This window comes from Rhinoraja longicauda, chromosome 41 (genome assembly GCF_053455715.1).
Source record: "Rhinoraja longicauda isolate Sanriku21f chromosome 41, sRhiLon1.1, whole genome shotgun sequence".
Classification (NCBI taxonomy): Eukaryota; Metazoa; Chordata; class Chondrichthyes; order Rajiformes; family Arhynchobatidae; genus Rhinoraja; species Rhinoraja longicauda.
In genome coordinates, this window is record NC_135993.1 from 4756867 (window position 1) to 4772663 (window position 15797).

The 15797-nt window shown below is 56.3% G+C and overlaps 1 protein-coding gene across 1 annotated transcript in view; it reads right to left on the reverse strand.

Moving 5' to 3' along the window:
• Positions 1-4077: 4077 nt before the first annotated feature.
• Positions 4078-15797, reverse strand: part of plekhg2 (pleckstrin homology domain containing, family G (with RhoGef domain) member 2) — a 75028-nt gene continuing 63308 nt past the window's right edge. The window contains 8 exon segments of the mRNA XM_078430956.1: positions 4078-4190; positions 6138-6386; positions 6389-6464; positions 6467-6571; positions 6573-6679; positions 8483-9740; positions 13802-14065; positions 15080-15093. Coding sequence (XP_078287082.1) covers positions 4078-4190; positions 6138-6386; positions 6389-6464; positions 6467-6571; positions 6573-6679; positions 8483-9740; positions 13802-14065; positions 15080-15093 — 2186 coding nt within the window.

Consider the following 15797-nt stretch of genomic DNA (forward strand, 5'->3'; position numbering starts at 1 on the left):
TGAATGGCGGTGCGTACAGGCTCGAAGGGCCGAACGGCCTCCTCCTGCACCCATTGTCTATTGTTCCTGAGTCTGGTGGTGCGCGCTTTCAAGCTTCTGTGTCTTTTGCCCAATGGGAGAGGGGAGAAGAAGGGATGACCGGGGTGGGACAGGGACGAGCCTTTGCATATGTTGGCTGGTTCGCTGAAGTGTAGATGGAGTCGGTGGTGCGGGAGTCTGGTCTGTGTGATGGCCTGGGCCTCACCCGCAACTCTCTGCAATTTAGTTTAGATATTCAACATGGAAGACAGGTCCTCCAGTCCCCGCCAACCTTCGATCACCCGTACACACTAGTTCTATGTTATCCCACTTTCTCATCCACTCCCTACACACAATAGACAATAGGTGCAGGAGGAGGCCATTCGGCCCTTCGAGCCAGCACCACCATTCAATGTGATCATGGCTGATCATTCACAATCAGTACCCCGTTCCTGCCCTCTCCCCATACCCCCTGACTCCGCTATCCTTAAGAGCTCTATCCAGCTCTCTCTTGAACGCATTCAGAGAATTGTCTCTCTTGAACGCATTCAGAGAATTGGCCCCCACTGCCTTCTGAGGCAGAGAATTCCACAGATTTACAACTCTGACTGAAAAAGGTTTTTCCTCATCTCAGTTCTAAATGGCCTACCCCTTATTCTTAAACTGTGTGGCCCCTGGTTCTGGACTCCCCCAACATTGGGAACATGTTTCCTGCCTCTAACGTGTCCAACCCCGTAATAATTTTATAATCACACTAGGGGCAATTTAGAGAGGGCCAATTAACCTGCAAAACCTGATGTCTTTGTGATGTGGGAGGAAACCGGAGCACCCGGAAGAAACCCACGTGATCCGAGGTGGAAACTCCACGCTCAGGATCGAACCCGGGTCTCCGGCGCTGTGAGGTTGCAGCTCTACCAGGTAGCCACTGTGCAAACCTTAGATTTCATGCAGTCTTGGGCAGAGCTGTTCCCAAACCAAGCTGTGATGCAAGCCGACAACAGTCTGGGTCCATTGTGTATCTGTAGACGTTTTAGAAGGATGAGAGGGGATCTTATCGAAACGTATAAGATTATTAAGGGGTTGGACACGTTAGAGGCAGGAAACATGTTCCCAATGTTGGGGGAGTCCAGAACAAGGGGCCACAGTTGAAGAATAAGGGGTAGGCCATTTAGAACTGAGATGAGGAAAAACTTTTTCAGTCAGAGAGTTGTGAATCTGTGGAATTCTCTGCCTCAGAAGGCAGTGGAGGCCAATTATCTGAATGCATTCAAGAGAGAGCTGGATAGAGCTCTTAATGATAGCGGAGTCAGGGGGTATGGGGAGAAGGCAGGAACGGGGTACTGATTGAGAATGATCAGCCATGATCACATTGAATGGCGGTGCTGGCTCGAAGGGCCGAATGGCCTCCTCCTGCACCTATTGTCTAATGTCTAGTGTTCACTCCGAGCCTTGTTACTGCCCTCTTGTGGAATGCAACAGATTCCACCACCAGACGATGGAAACAAAGAGCTGGAATAACTCAGCAGGTCGGGCAACATCACTAGAGAGAAGGAATGGGTGACGTTTCAGGTCAAGACCCTTCAACCATCACTGTGAAGGAGGGTATTTATCCATCATCCACATAATCTGCTGATTTATGTTATTACTGTAGAGCAGTGCTTCTTAGACGAGATCTGGGTGTCCTAGTGCATCAGTCACTGAAAGGAAGCATGCAGGTACAGCAGGCAGTGAAGAAAGCCAATGGAATGTTGGCCTTCATAACAAGAGGAGTTGAGTATAGTAGCAAAGAGGTCCATCTGCAGTTGTACAGGGCCCTAGTGAGACCGCACCTGGAGTACTGTGTGCACTTTTGGTCTCCAAATTTGAGGAAGGATATTCTTGCTATTGAGGGCGTGCAGCGCAGGTTTACTAGGTTAATTCCCGGAATGGCGGGACTGTCATATGTTGAAAGACTGGAGCGACTAGGCTTGTATACACTGGAATTTAGAAGGATGAGAGGAGATCTTATCGAAACGTATAAGATTATTAAGGGGTTGGACACGTTAGAGGCAGGAAACATGTTCCCCATGTTGGGGGAGTCCAGAACCAGGGGCCACAGTTTAAGAATAAGGGGTAGGCCATTTAGAACTGAGATGAGGAAAACCCTTTTCAGTCAGAGAGTTGTGAATCTGTGGAATTCTCTGCCTCAGGAGGCAGTGGAGGCCAATTCTCTGAATGCATTCAAGAGAGAGCTAGATAGAGCTCTTAAGGATAGCGGAGTCAGGTGGTATGGGGAGAAGGCAGGAACGGGGTACTGATTGAGAATGATCAGCCATGATCACATTGAATGGCGGTGCTGGCTCGAAGGGCCAAATGGCCTCCTCCTGCACCTATTGTCTAATGTCTATTAAACTGGTGAACGGTTCACCCAAGGGAGAATGTAATTATTTTGGGGGTGAATGAAACTCGAGGGGTGAATGACTTAATATATATAAAATTATACACAAGGGAGAATAAGACGAAAATTGCCAAAAAAACATTTAGTCGCGGGTGAATGAAATTTTGTGATAAAGACTCAAGGGGAATGACACTGAAATAGTTTAAGAAGTAGTGCTGTGGAGAACATTGAACTCTAGTTTAGTTCAGTTCAGAGATACAGCACAGAAACAGGCCCTTCGGCCCACCGGGTCCGCACCGACCAGCAATCCCCACACATTAACACTATCCTACACACACTAGGGACAATTTACATTGATACCAAGCCAAATAGCCTACAAACCTGTATGTCCTTTGGAGTGTGGGAGGAAACCGAAGATCTCGGAGAAAACCCACGCAGGTCACGGAGAACGTACAAACTCCGTACAGACGGCGCCCGTAGTCAGGATCGAACCCGGCGCTGAAAGGCAGCAACTCTACCGCTGTGCTGTGCTGCCCTGTCAGAAGGAACTCTTGATGCTGGTTTGCACTGGAGTGCTGGAGTAACTCAGAGGGACAGGCAGGATCTGTGGAGAGAAGGAATGGGTGACGTTTCGGGTCGAGACCCTTCTTCGGACTAAGACTAAGACTTCTCTTCATTGGTTGGGAAAGGTTACAGCTCCCAAGGCAAAGTAGAATGATTGAAGTTAGCTCCACTGGTGTGATTGGAACAGGCTTTAATTCAAAGAGTTTAATAAAAATTGGGAGTTAGACCAGTTCAAGTAGGCAGTACAGATAAACATGGTCATGCTGTGGTATTTACAAAAATCTGTCACGTTTATCATAAACAATAATAGATATTATAGGTGTCACGTCGCGTTTAACAAAAATATAAAAAACACAGACTCTGAATCTTTGACCCGGTGGTCGTTCCTGTTCCCTTCAACCCGGTTCCTGTCGTTGAGGCCAGTCCTGGATTCCAGACACTCCCTCCGGACAGAACTGCCCCTCTCCGGACCGGATCTCTCTTCTCCAGATGGATCGCTCCCCTCCAGACTGGACTATCCCCTCTCTAGTACGGGAGAGCGAGGAGAGAGGGAGGGAGGGAGGGAGGATGACGGGCAGAGGTGGGTGGAGATTGATGGCAGCACACTTGGGTGCCCAGGGAGGTCTTGGGTGTCAGCACCCAAGGGTGCCCGGGGCAGTGGCGGGCGAGGCCAGGCTCACGTGGTGGGCAGCACCCTAGGGTGCCCATGGGAAGAAGCACACTGGCTGTTCCCTTGGGTGAATGTCAGCACCCTTGGGTGCCTGTGACAGACATGGGCAAGTCAGAGTGGGGGTGGGTGTCAGCACCAACTGGTGCCCGCGGCAGAGATGGGCAAGGCCGGCGCAGGCGGGTATCAGCACCCTCGGGTACCCGGGGCAGTGGCGGGTGAGGCTGGGCTTACGTGACGGGCAGCACCCTTGGGTGACTGGGGCAGAGGTGGGTGAGCAGCACCCTTGGCTGCCCGAGGCAGATGTGGGCGAGGCCTGGTGGAGGTGGCTGAGTGCCCTCGAGTGCCCGGGCAGAGGCAGGTGTCAGCACCCTTGGGTGCCCGAGGCAGACGCGAGTGAGGCCGGGCGAGGCAGGTGTCAGTACCCACGGGTGCGTGTGGCAGACGCAGGCTAGGCCGGGTGGAGGTGGCTGAGCACCCTCGGGTGCCCGGGGCAGTGGCGGGCGAGGCTGGGCTCACGTGGCGGCAGCACCCTCGGGTGCCCGGGGCAGTGGCGGGGCGAGGCTGGGGCTCACGTGGCGGGTGGCTGGGGCGGTGACCCTGCGGGGCTGGGGAGGGAGACGGGGAGGGCAGGAAGCTCTGGTCAGGCTGACCTGCGCCCTGCTAATGGTGGCCTTGCGCCCGTCTATCTGCAGGCAGAGGGAGGTGGAGTAGCTGAGCCGGCCGCCTATCCTCTGGACACACCCACGCCCCCCCGCTGGGCACCCGGCGGAGAGATGGGTGCTTGGAGCCCAGTGGGTGACCCTCGACACTGCACCCTGCGGTCAGGGAGGGCTCTGGTTCGGGGGTCACAAACCTCGTGCCCTCAGGGTGGTCGGGGCTGAGCGATGGGCTGCTGCACGGCGGTGGATCACCCTTGGGGCAGGGTCTCTGTTTGCCCGCGTGTCAGGGCTGCTGCAGGGTGTAGCAGCACCCTTGGGTGCTGGGTCTCGGTACGCCCGTATGTCAAGGCTATTGATGGTCGTTCGATCACCCTCGGGTGCTGGGTGCTCTGAGCTTCACGATTGCCACAGGGCATAGATCACCCTTGGGTTGCTGGGTTTCGGCTTGCCACAAGGCGTATGATCACCCTTGGGTGCTGGGTCTTGGTACGCCCGTACGTCAGGGCTAATGATGGATGTTCGATCACCCTTGGGTGCTGGGTGCTCTCGAGCGTCACGGACTACCACAGGGCATAGGATCACCCTTGGGTGCTGGGGTTTCGGCTGCCACAAGGCGTATAATCACCCTTGGGTGCTGCCCGCACGTCAGGGCTATTGTTGGACGTTCGATCACCCTTGGGTGCTGGGTACTCTCGAGCGCAGGACTGGCACAAGGGGCTTATGATCACCCTCGGGTGTCGGGTACGCCCATGTGTTGGTGCTGGGCGGTGGGGAGAGCGCGGGACCCAGCGTCTCCCACGTGTACCCGCCCCCCACCCGCGGGTGGGCTCTGGGCCGCCGGGCGTGGGGCCTGGCACCCGCGCAGTCTCCCTCCCACAGGCGCAGGGAGCAAGGCCGCGGGCATGGGGGAGGGTGCCGCCCGGCGGGGGGGCAGGGTGGGGCGGGAGGGGGAGGGGGAGGGGAGTCCGTGCCAGCTGGTGGGAGGGGCCTGGGGGTGGCAGTGAACCAGCTGTTTAGCGGGTGGGGCGGGTGAGGGGTGCACCCGGGGGTGGGAGAGGGGGGGATGGGTGACGACTGTACTCCCGGGGTGGGGGAGGGGCGGGCGGGGGAGGGATGGGTGGGGGAGGGGTAGAGCTGGGTGGGGGAGGGGAGGGTGGGGGAGGGGTAGAGCTGGGTGGGGGAGGGGTGGGTGGGGGAGGGGTGGGTGGGGGAGAGCTGTACCCTAGGGGTGGGCGTGGGGCTTGTGCCCAGGGTGGGGGAGGGTCAAGCTGGGTGGGGGTGGGGGAGAGGTAGAGCTGGGTGGGGGAGGGGTGGGTGAGTGAGGGGTGGGTGGGGGGAGGGGTGGGTGGGGGAGGGGTAGAGCTGGGTGGGGGAGGGGCGAGTTGGGGAGGGGTGGGAGGGTGAGTGGTGGGTGGCGGAGGGGTGTGTGGGGGAGGGGTGTGTGGGGGAGAGCTGTACCCTAGGGTGGGCGTGGGCATGTGCCCAGGGTGGGGGAGGGGTCAAGCTGGTGCGGGTGGGGGAGAGGTAGAGCTGGGTGGGGGAGGGGTGGGTGGGGGAGGGGTGGTGGGAGAGAGCTGTACCTAGGGGTGGGCATGGGGCATGTGCCCAGGGTGGGGGAGGGGTGAATGGCTGAGATGGGCAAGGGGGGTGTACCGGGGAAGAGGAGGGGCTGGGGGGGCAGGATGTATGTACCAGGGGAGGGGCAGGGAGGAGGCTGGGCTGCCGGGGCGGCGGAGGGGGAGGGGGGGGTGGGGAGGGGTGGGGAGGGGGAGGGGGTTACACCAGGGGTGGGTGAGCTCTCTCTGTCTGGCCCGGGGCAGGGAGGGGCGGGCGTGGGGTGGGTGCGTACACCGAGGCTGGGTGGTGGGCACTGTGGCAGGTGTGAGGGCAGGTTGGTGGTGTGGGGCACTGTGGGCAGGTGTGGGCAGAGCTGGGTGGGTGGGGGGTGGGTGGGGGAGGCGTGGGCACCTCTGGGCTGCCTCATCCACTGCTCCAGCTGCCGGATGGCGGAGGGGGACGGGGACTGACCCCTCAGTGACACCCAGCTGGGCAGGGGGCAGCACAGCTCGGACGGGGTGCACAGTGACAGGGCACCCAAGGGTGGGGGCTGGCATCCGGCGGGGGTGGCGAGGGTGACCTGGGACGGGGCAGGTCGGTGGGGGACGGGCGTAGGCGAGCGGCGGGCAGCTCCGTGCTGGACACATCCTCCACAGGGTGCAGGGCACCCCAGGGTGCTGGCACGGGGTGGGTGGAGGCGCTGGGGCGGGCGGGCGGCTGAATCCGGGAGAGCTCCTGGCTGGACGCTGGTCTCCTGAACGTAGACGGACGGGCTGGGATCACGGACAATGAGATGTCCAAACCCAACCACAGGCTCCAGACCGTGCACTGAGTCTGTGGGGAGTGAGAGGGAGGGGAGAGGGGGGAGGGGGGGAGAGAGGGGGGTGAGAGGGAGGGGGAGAGGGGGGGAGGGAGAGGGAAGGGGGGGAGAGAGGGAGGGGGGGAGAGAGGGAGAGGGGGAGAGAGAGGAGGGGAAAGAGGGGGGCGGAGAGGGGGGAGAGAGGGAGAGGGAGAGAGGGGAGAGAGGGGGGGGGAGGGAGAGAAGGGAGAGGGGAAGAGAAAGAGACAGATAAACAGAGAAGAAAGAAGGAAGACGAGTGACAGATAGGGGGAGGAAGAGGGAGAGAGGAGAGTGGGAGGGAGAGAGGGAGGAGAGGAGAGGGAGAGATGGAGGGAGGGAGGAGAGAGGGAGGGAGAGACGGAGGGAGGGAAAGAGGGAAAGTGGGGAAGAGGGAAGAGAGAGACAAGGAGAGAGAGAGGATAATGATTTGCAACAGTCACACATAGCATCAACATTCCCATTAAACGACACCCCCCCAACTACTCACAACCCCCCCCCCCCACCCCACCCCCCCCCACCCCTCAGCCTCTCTCCCCCCACACCGGTAGTGAAGTTAATGGTCACATTAGCACATCTGTGGAGGCAAGGAGACGCTGTGCCACCGAGCCACCCTGTGTAACTGGAGCTCTGTGGTGAGAGGTGAAGACCAGGAGCGGTCTCCAGTGAGTCAGTGAGCGACTCGCTAAGCTGTACACGACCTTGGCGAGGAGAGACACAAAAGGCCAGAGTAACTCAGTGGGACGGGCAGCATCTCTGGAGAGAAGGCACGGGTGACGAAGGGCGAAGAAGGGTCTTGACCCGAGGCACTGGGTTGGGGGAAATAGAAACATGAAAAATATAGAAACATCGAAAATAGTTGCGGGAGGAGGCCATCCGAGCCAGCACCGCCATTCATTGTGATCATGGCTGATCATCCACAATCAGTAACCCGTGCCTGCCTTCTTCCCCATATCCCTTGATTCCACTAGCCCCTAGAGCTCTATCAAAATGGGGAGAAAGTCGGATCGGGGTACTGATTTTAGACAGAGGTTCACCTGCACCTCCTCCAACCTCATCTATTGTATCCGCTGCTCCAGATGTCAACTTCTCTGCATCGGCGAAACCAAACGCAGGCTCGGCGATCGCTTCGCTCAACACCTTCGCTCAGTCCGCCTTAACCAACCTGATCTCCCGGTGGCTGAGCACTTCGACTCCCCCTCCCACTCCCAGTCCGACCTTTCTGTCATGGGCCTCCTCCAGTGCCATAGTGAGGCCCACCGGAAATTGGAGGAACAGCACCTCATATTTAGCTTGGGCAGTTTGCACCCCAGCGGTACGGACATTGACTTCTCCAACTTTAGATAGTTCCTCCGTCCCTCTCTTCCCCTCCCCCTTCCCAGTTCTCCCTCTGTCTTCCTGTCTCCACCTATATCCTTCCTTTGTCCGCCCCCCCCCCCCCCCCCCGACATCAGTCTGAAGAAGGGTCTCGACCCGAAACGTCACCCATTCCCTCTCTCCTGAGATGCTGCCCGACCCGCTGAGTTACTCCGGCATTTTGTGAATAAATACCTTTTTCAGTCAGAGAGTCGTGAATTTGTGGAATTCTTTGCCTCAGAAGGCAGTGGAGGCCAATTCTCTGAATGCATTCAAGAGAGAGCTGGATAGAGCTCTTAAGGATAGCGGAGTCAGGGGGTATGGGGAGAAGGCAGGAACGGGGTACTGATTGAGAATGATCAGCCACGATCACATTGAATGGCGGTGCTGGCTCGAAGGGCCGAATGGCCTCCTCCTGCACCTGTGTTTGCGTGTTTACCCACCGTAGGTGTGGACGTGTTGGCACTCCAGAGCCCTGGACAGATGCCCGGTCCGCGTGCGCCGTGGCTTGGGCTGCACTGGGCGCGGCGGGCAGCCTTGCCGCTGCAGCGGTGCCTTCCTGCGGGCGATCCTCTGGCTGTACATCTTGGCCAGCACCTGCACCTTGTTCATGATCTTCTGTGAGTGCTGGAGGAGGCACGGGTCGGGCCCGGTGCACGGGCGCCGGTGCCCAGCGCAGCACGGTGCGCGGTCCGCGGGCTCCCCCTCCGCCCGTCCCCGCCCGGCGGCCGTGGGAGGGCGGAGGTCGGAGTCTTCGACGATGATCAGTGGCTCGCCGGGGGCCGCGGCGTCGTGTCGCGGCGCGGGCTTCCTGACCCGCCCGTGGTCGCTCCAGAAGTGAGCCGCGGCCTCCAGCTCCCTCCACACCTTGATGATCTCGGCGCACGACCGTGACTCGGTGTCCGGCTCGCCCGGCGGGCTCTGTGGCAGCGGCGTGGGGGGAGGGTGGAGAGGCACGCTCTCCCCTTCCCCCGCCTTGCTGCCGCCCACCTCCTCGATGTGGGCCAGCCGGCAGTTGAAGCGCAGGACAGAGTCCCTCACCACCCCCGTGGGGATGAACGAGACGCTCTCCCTCTGCTGGAGGTAGAGCGCGTCGTCCGCCATCTCCGCCGCCTCGTAGTAGTTCTTGATCTTCTCGATCAGCAGCCGGTCGTCTTCTGTGCGCGAGGAATCCTTGGTGCCGACTCTTCCCTTCTCTTGTCCGTCGCCGGGGCTGGAGACCGGGCTCTTCTCCATCCCCTCCACAGCCCGGTCCTCCATCTCCGTCTCATGTCCAATGGCGTCGGCGCTCTCCTCTCCAGTGGCTGCTGCTTCACCAGCACCACCCTGGGTCCACCCATCCTTGGCCATCAATAATAGACCTTGGCCAGTGCCAGGATCGCCCACGCTCCCCAGACCACCATTAACACAGCGACCGCCATCCTCCTCGTCCAACTCTCCCAAGTCCTCCAAGCTCCTCAAGGAGGGGACTCTACTTTCTCTGCGGGGATCACCGTCTTCGGAAGACTCGCTGGTGCCAGCGCCGCTCTCCTCGGTCTTGCTGGCAGTGGAGATGTCCGCCAACGATGGACCTTCTACGTCCGACGCGTCCAGCAGGGTGTCCTCCACACCAGGGACTCTGCACGGCCCTGGGGCCTCCTCCACGATGGCGTGCAGGTCATCGGAAGCCCGCATCTGCAAGCACTCCATCCCCGCAAATATCTGCACCGAGGGAGAGAAAGGAAGGAAGAGTGGGTTTAGTTGGCTATTTCCAGATCATAATAATATATTCACAAAATGCTGGAGTAACTCAGCAGGTCAGGCAGCATCTCGGGAGAGAAGGAATGGGTGACGTTTCCGAAACGTGACCCATTCCTTCTCTCCCGAGATGCTGCCTGACCTGCTGAGTGACTCCAGCATTTTGTGAATAAATCGATTTGCACCAGCATCTGCAGTTATTTTCTCATAATAATATATCCCTTTCTTTGTCCCACACCGGGGAAGTTTGCAGTGTTACAGCAGCAAAGTGGATACCAAGAGATCATTCATTATAAATAAAGGGAAAGACAAGGATAAATTGTCATCAATTTACTGTGTATTCCTTTAACTGTTACTGTTGACTCGTCTGCTGGGAGCAGTGCTGGTTGTGCAGTCTCACAGCAGCGGGAAGGAAGGACCTCCTATATCTCTCTGAAGAAGGGTCTCGACCCGAAACGTCGCCCATTCCCTCTCTCCCGAGATGCTGCCTGACCTGCTGAGTTACTCCAGCATTTTGTGAATAAATACCTTCGATTTGTACCAGCATCTGCAGTTATTTTCTTATCACACACTTGGGGTGTCATTTGCCAGGTCTCGAGGGTGTGAGCTACAGGGCTGGGACTCTATTCCTTGGTGCGCAGGAGGATGAGGGGTGATCTTATAGAGGCGTACAAGACCATAAGAGCAATCTCCGCACATTAACACTATCTCACACACACTGGGGGCAATTTTTCAATTTTACCAAAGCCAATTACCTCTCTAAAACCCTCTACGGTTTTTGGAGTGTGGGAGGAAACCGGAGCACCCAGGGAAAACGCAAACTTGTCACGGGGAGAACGTACAAACTCCGTGCAGACAGCGCCCGTAGTCAGGATCGAGGCCGGGTCTCTGGCGCTGTAAAGCAGCAACTCTACCGCTGCGCCACCGCCAGCGACTCTGGTTCGATCCTGACTACGGGCGCCGTCTGTACGGAGTTTGTACGTTCTCCCCGTGACCTGCGTGGGTTTTCTCCGAGATCTTCGGTTTCCTCCCACACTCCAAAGACGTACAGGTTTGTAGGTTAATTGGCTGGGAAAATGCAAAAATAATTGTCCCTAGTGGGTGTAGGATAGTATTAATGTGCGGGGATCTCTGGGGGGCGCGGACCCGGTGGGCCGAAGGGCCTGTTTCGGCGCAGTATCTCTAAATCTAAAAAAAATCAGGTAGACGCACGTTTGCCCAGCGTAGGGGAATCGAGATCCAGAGGGCATAGGTTTATGGTGAAGGGGAAAAGATTTAATAGGAATCTGAGGAGTAACTTTTTCCACACAAAGGGTGGTATGTGTATGGAACGAGCTGTAATTTACACGTCGGAAGAAGTCTACAACAGATGACCACTAGGCCAGCACTGGTGGCAGGGGTAGTATTTGATGGTTAAATGGTTTATCAGATGTTGCTAGTGCTTAGGGTTGCCAACTTCCTCGCTCCCATATACGGGACAAGGTGATGTCACCGCCCCGCGCCCCATGTGACCTCACCCAGCCAGCGGCCACGTGCTCCCGCTCCACCAATGGCTGCCGCCATTGGTGGAGCGGGAGCACGTGGCCGCTGGCTGGGTGAGGTCACGTGGGGCGCGGGGCGTGACGTCACCCTTTGTCCCTTATTCGGGAGTGAGGAAGTTGGCAACCCTGCTAATACGGGGACAAGGGCGGTCCCGTACGGGACAAACTAACTTAGCCCAAAATACGGGATGTCGCGGCTAATCCAGGACAGTAGGCAACCCTGCTAGTGCTGTACTGTTGATGGCTAACGGTGTCAACAATAGAGTGTAACGGAGAGATAGATGTGCCCTGGAGAGAGGCACAGATATTGTGTGACTAAATCCCATTTCTGCCAAACACCTCTAATATTAGTCATAGAGCGACACAGCGTGGAAACAGGCCCTTCGGCCCAACTTGCCAACAGGTCCCAGCTACACTAGTCCCACCTGCCTTCGTTTGGCCCATATCCCTCCAAACCCGTCCAATCCATGTATCTGTCTAACTGTTTCCTAAATGTTGGGATAATCCCAGCCTCAACTTCCTCCTATGGCAGCTCGTTCCATACACCCACCACCCTCTGTGTGAAAATGTTACCCCTCAGATTCCGGTTAAATCTTTTCCCCTTCACCTTAACCCATATCCTCTGCTCCTCGATTCCCCGACTCTGGGCAAGAGACTCTGTGCATCTACCCGATCTATTCCTCTCATCCCATTTCTGCCAGACAACTTGGGTTGCCAACTGTCCCGTATTAGCCGGGACATCCCGTATTTTAGACAATAGACAATAGGTGCAGGAGTTGGCCATTCGGCCCTTCGAGCCAGCACCACCACTCAATGTGATCATGGCTGATCATTCTCAATCAGTACCCCGTTCCTGCCTTCTCCCCATACCCCCTGACTCCTCTATCCTTAAGAGCTCTATCTCGCTCTCTCTTGAATGCATTCAGAGAATTGGCCTCCACTGCCTTCTGAGGCAGAGAATTCCACAGATTTACAACTCTGACTGAAAAGGTTTTTCCTCATCTCCGTTCTAAATGGCCTACCCCTTATTCTTAAACTGTGGCCCCAGGTTCTGGACTCCCCCAACATTGGGAACATGTTTCCTGCCTCTAAAGTGTCCAAACCCTTAATAATCTTATACGTTTCGATAAGATCCCCTCTCATCCTACTAAATTCCAGTGTATACAAGCCCAGCCTAATTTTGGGCTAAATTAGTGTACAGGACCGCCCTTGTCCCGTATTAGGCCCGGGAGGTGCTGTAGGCCCGGAAGCTGTAGGTTGGGACGCTGTGAGTTGGGACGCTGTAGGTCCGGACAGTGTAGGCCCGGACAATGTAGGCCCGGACAGTGTAGGCCCGGACAGTGTAGGCCTGGACAGTGTAAGCCCGGACAGTGTAGGCCCGGACAGTGTAGGCCCGGAAAGTGTAGGCCCGGAAAGTGTAGGCCCGGGGGCCTCTGTAGGCCCGGAGGCCCGGGTGCCGCCTAACGGAGGTTGCGTAGCAACCCGCCTCCCGGCCCAGGCGGCCGCCATTGGTGGAGCGGGAGCACGTGGCCGCTGGCTGGGTGAGGTCACGTAGGACGTCGCCCGTTGTCCCTTATTTGGGAGTGAGGAAGTTGGCAACCCTAGAGACAACTCTGACTGATCTGAAGAATAAATCTCTGCAAATGGCCGAGAGGCAATGTTGGGGATTTAAATCTAACCTGCTGTAGAATGTGACTGGGAGTGAAATGTGGGCACGGTATCTTAAACTGCTTCAACAAGTATGGTCTGATGAAACGTCCAGACCCGAAACATGTTCTCCATGTTCTCCAGAGATGTTGCCTGACCCGCTGAGTTACTCCAGCACTCTGTGTCGTTTTAGCATTAAGTAAGGCCCGTTTACACAGATACACATACACACACTCACACATACACACACATCAACTCACTCACACAGATTCTCACACACACTTACTCACAAACACATACAAACTCACACACACACTCATAGACAAACATACACACTCACTCACATACACACACACACAGGCACACACACACTCTTTCACGGACACACAGATATAGATACACACACATTCACTCACACACACACATACACTCACTCACAAATTCAGACACAATCACTCACGCATACTCACACACACAAGCATTCACTCACACACAACACATACTCACTCGCACACACTCACTCACACTCACTTGCACACTCACTCACACTCACTTGCACACACACTCACTCGCACACACTCACTCACACTCCCTCACTCACGCACACTCACTCACACACTCACCCACACACAACACACTCACTCGCACACTCACTTGCACAATCACTCACCCACACACACAACACACTCACACACACTCACTCGCACACACACTCACACACACACACACACTCCCTCACTCACACACACTCACTCGCACACACTCCCTCACTCACACACACACTCACAGTACTAGACCGAGGCCGCCGCAAGTATTGGCCAGTGCTGCTCCTTGTACCTGTTCCATCTCCAGGTCAATGTTTCCAATGCTGCAGAACTCGTCTTCGTCGTTCCGGTTGGGGTCCTGCTGTTCCGTGCCGTGTTCCTGGCCGCTGGTCGGGGCCGGATCGCCGTTGGGGGGCAGCTCCAGTGGAACCGACTCGGTGGGCTCGGTGTCGGTGCTCAACTCCAGCTCGAGAACGCTGGACGCCAGCATGCTAGCACTGCCCAGCAGGCTCAGGGTCTCCATGTTAGACAGAAGGTCATCCTCACTACCTGCATACTGAGGCGGGGCAACAACAGAGAGGGTGTTGTCTGCACTTGAGGCACGGTAAAAGACACGAGAAAACAAAGCACGCACGGTGGAGCAGCGGTAGAGTTGCTGCCTCACAGCGCCAGACACACGGGTCAATCCTGATTACGGGTGCTGGCAGCATGGGGTTTATGTTCTCACACACTCACGCACACACTCACATACTCACACACACACATGCACACACTCACGCACACACACACATACTCACACACAGACACACACTCACGCACACACACTCACACACAGACGCAAACAGGCATGCACACTCACACACACTCACGCACACTCACAGACGCAAACAGGCATGCACACTCACACACACACTCACGCACGCACACACACTCACACACGCACAGGCATGCACACTCACACACACACACACGCACACACAGACATGCGCACTCACACACTCACACACACAGGCATGCACACACACAGGCATGCACACTCACACACACAGGCATGTACACACACAGACACACACACACGCACACACACACACACTCACACGCAGACACTCACATGCACACTCACACACACACGCACTCACACACACACTCACACACACAGACACACACACTTGTCCTCTTGGTTTTAGACACAGTAAGAGACTAGGGAAACAAAATCTCTAAAGGGGCGTGCACGGTGGCGCAGCGGTAGAGTTGCTGCCTCACAGCGCCAGAGACCCGGGTCCAATCCTGACTACGGGTGCTGCCTGTACGGAGTTTGTACGTTCTGTGGGTTTGTAGGTTAATTGGCTTCGGTAAAGATTGTAAATTGTCCCTCGTGCGTGTAGGATAGTGCTAGTGTGTGGGGATCGCTGGTCGGCGCGGACTCAGTGGGCCAAAGGGACTGTTTCTGCGCTGTATATCTAAACTAAACTAAACTCGGAGCACTTGCCTCTGCCTGGTAAGGCAGATTCCCTCTCCCTTGGGACTTCTCATCATGACATTGTGAGGGAGGGCAGCATCGTCTCCTTACCTTCAGTGACGATCCTGAACGTGTCGGGAAGAGGCAGCAACAGAGGAAAACACAAAAGGAAAAGTGTTGTTATCGTCTGCTTTGCGGCCCGCTTGTTCAACCCCATTTCTCATACATTCTTTCTGAAGGTGACCTTCCTTCTGCCTCGAAATCCGCAATTCTCAGGCACCATTCACAGAAAAATACACGCGCGTTTATACCAAAGATACTAGAGGAACAAGATAGACCACTCGACCCTAAAAACCGTGCTACGTCGCGGCGGCCATTTTAGTAGGCAGAAACTTGCAGAAACATTTTAAAAGAAAAATAACAACAATCTGTGAATTGATAGATGAGATATATTCTGCATTTTAATGGTATCATCACACATACTGTTCCCCCAAAACACTGATTACACTGCGAGAGGCATAGCGAACGGCGGGGTTTTGCTTACTAAAATGGCGGACGTTATGCTCCTTTGCGTACCACACTTCAGTATAGGCGATTTCAACGGAGTGGTCCATCTTGTTCCTCTAGTATCTTTGGTTTATACGGCACCTTTCACCTCAATTTCAGGACATCCAAACCAATGGGTGACGTGTTTGCTCAGCAGTCGATCATGTGTGTGTGTGTGCGTGTGTGTGCGCGTGTGTGTGTGTGTGTGTGTGTGTGCGTGTGGAGTTTGCACGTCTTCCCTGTGACCGCGTGGGTTTCCTCCGGGCACTCCGGTTTCCTCCCA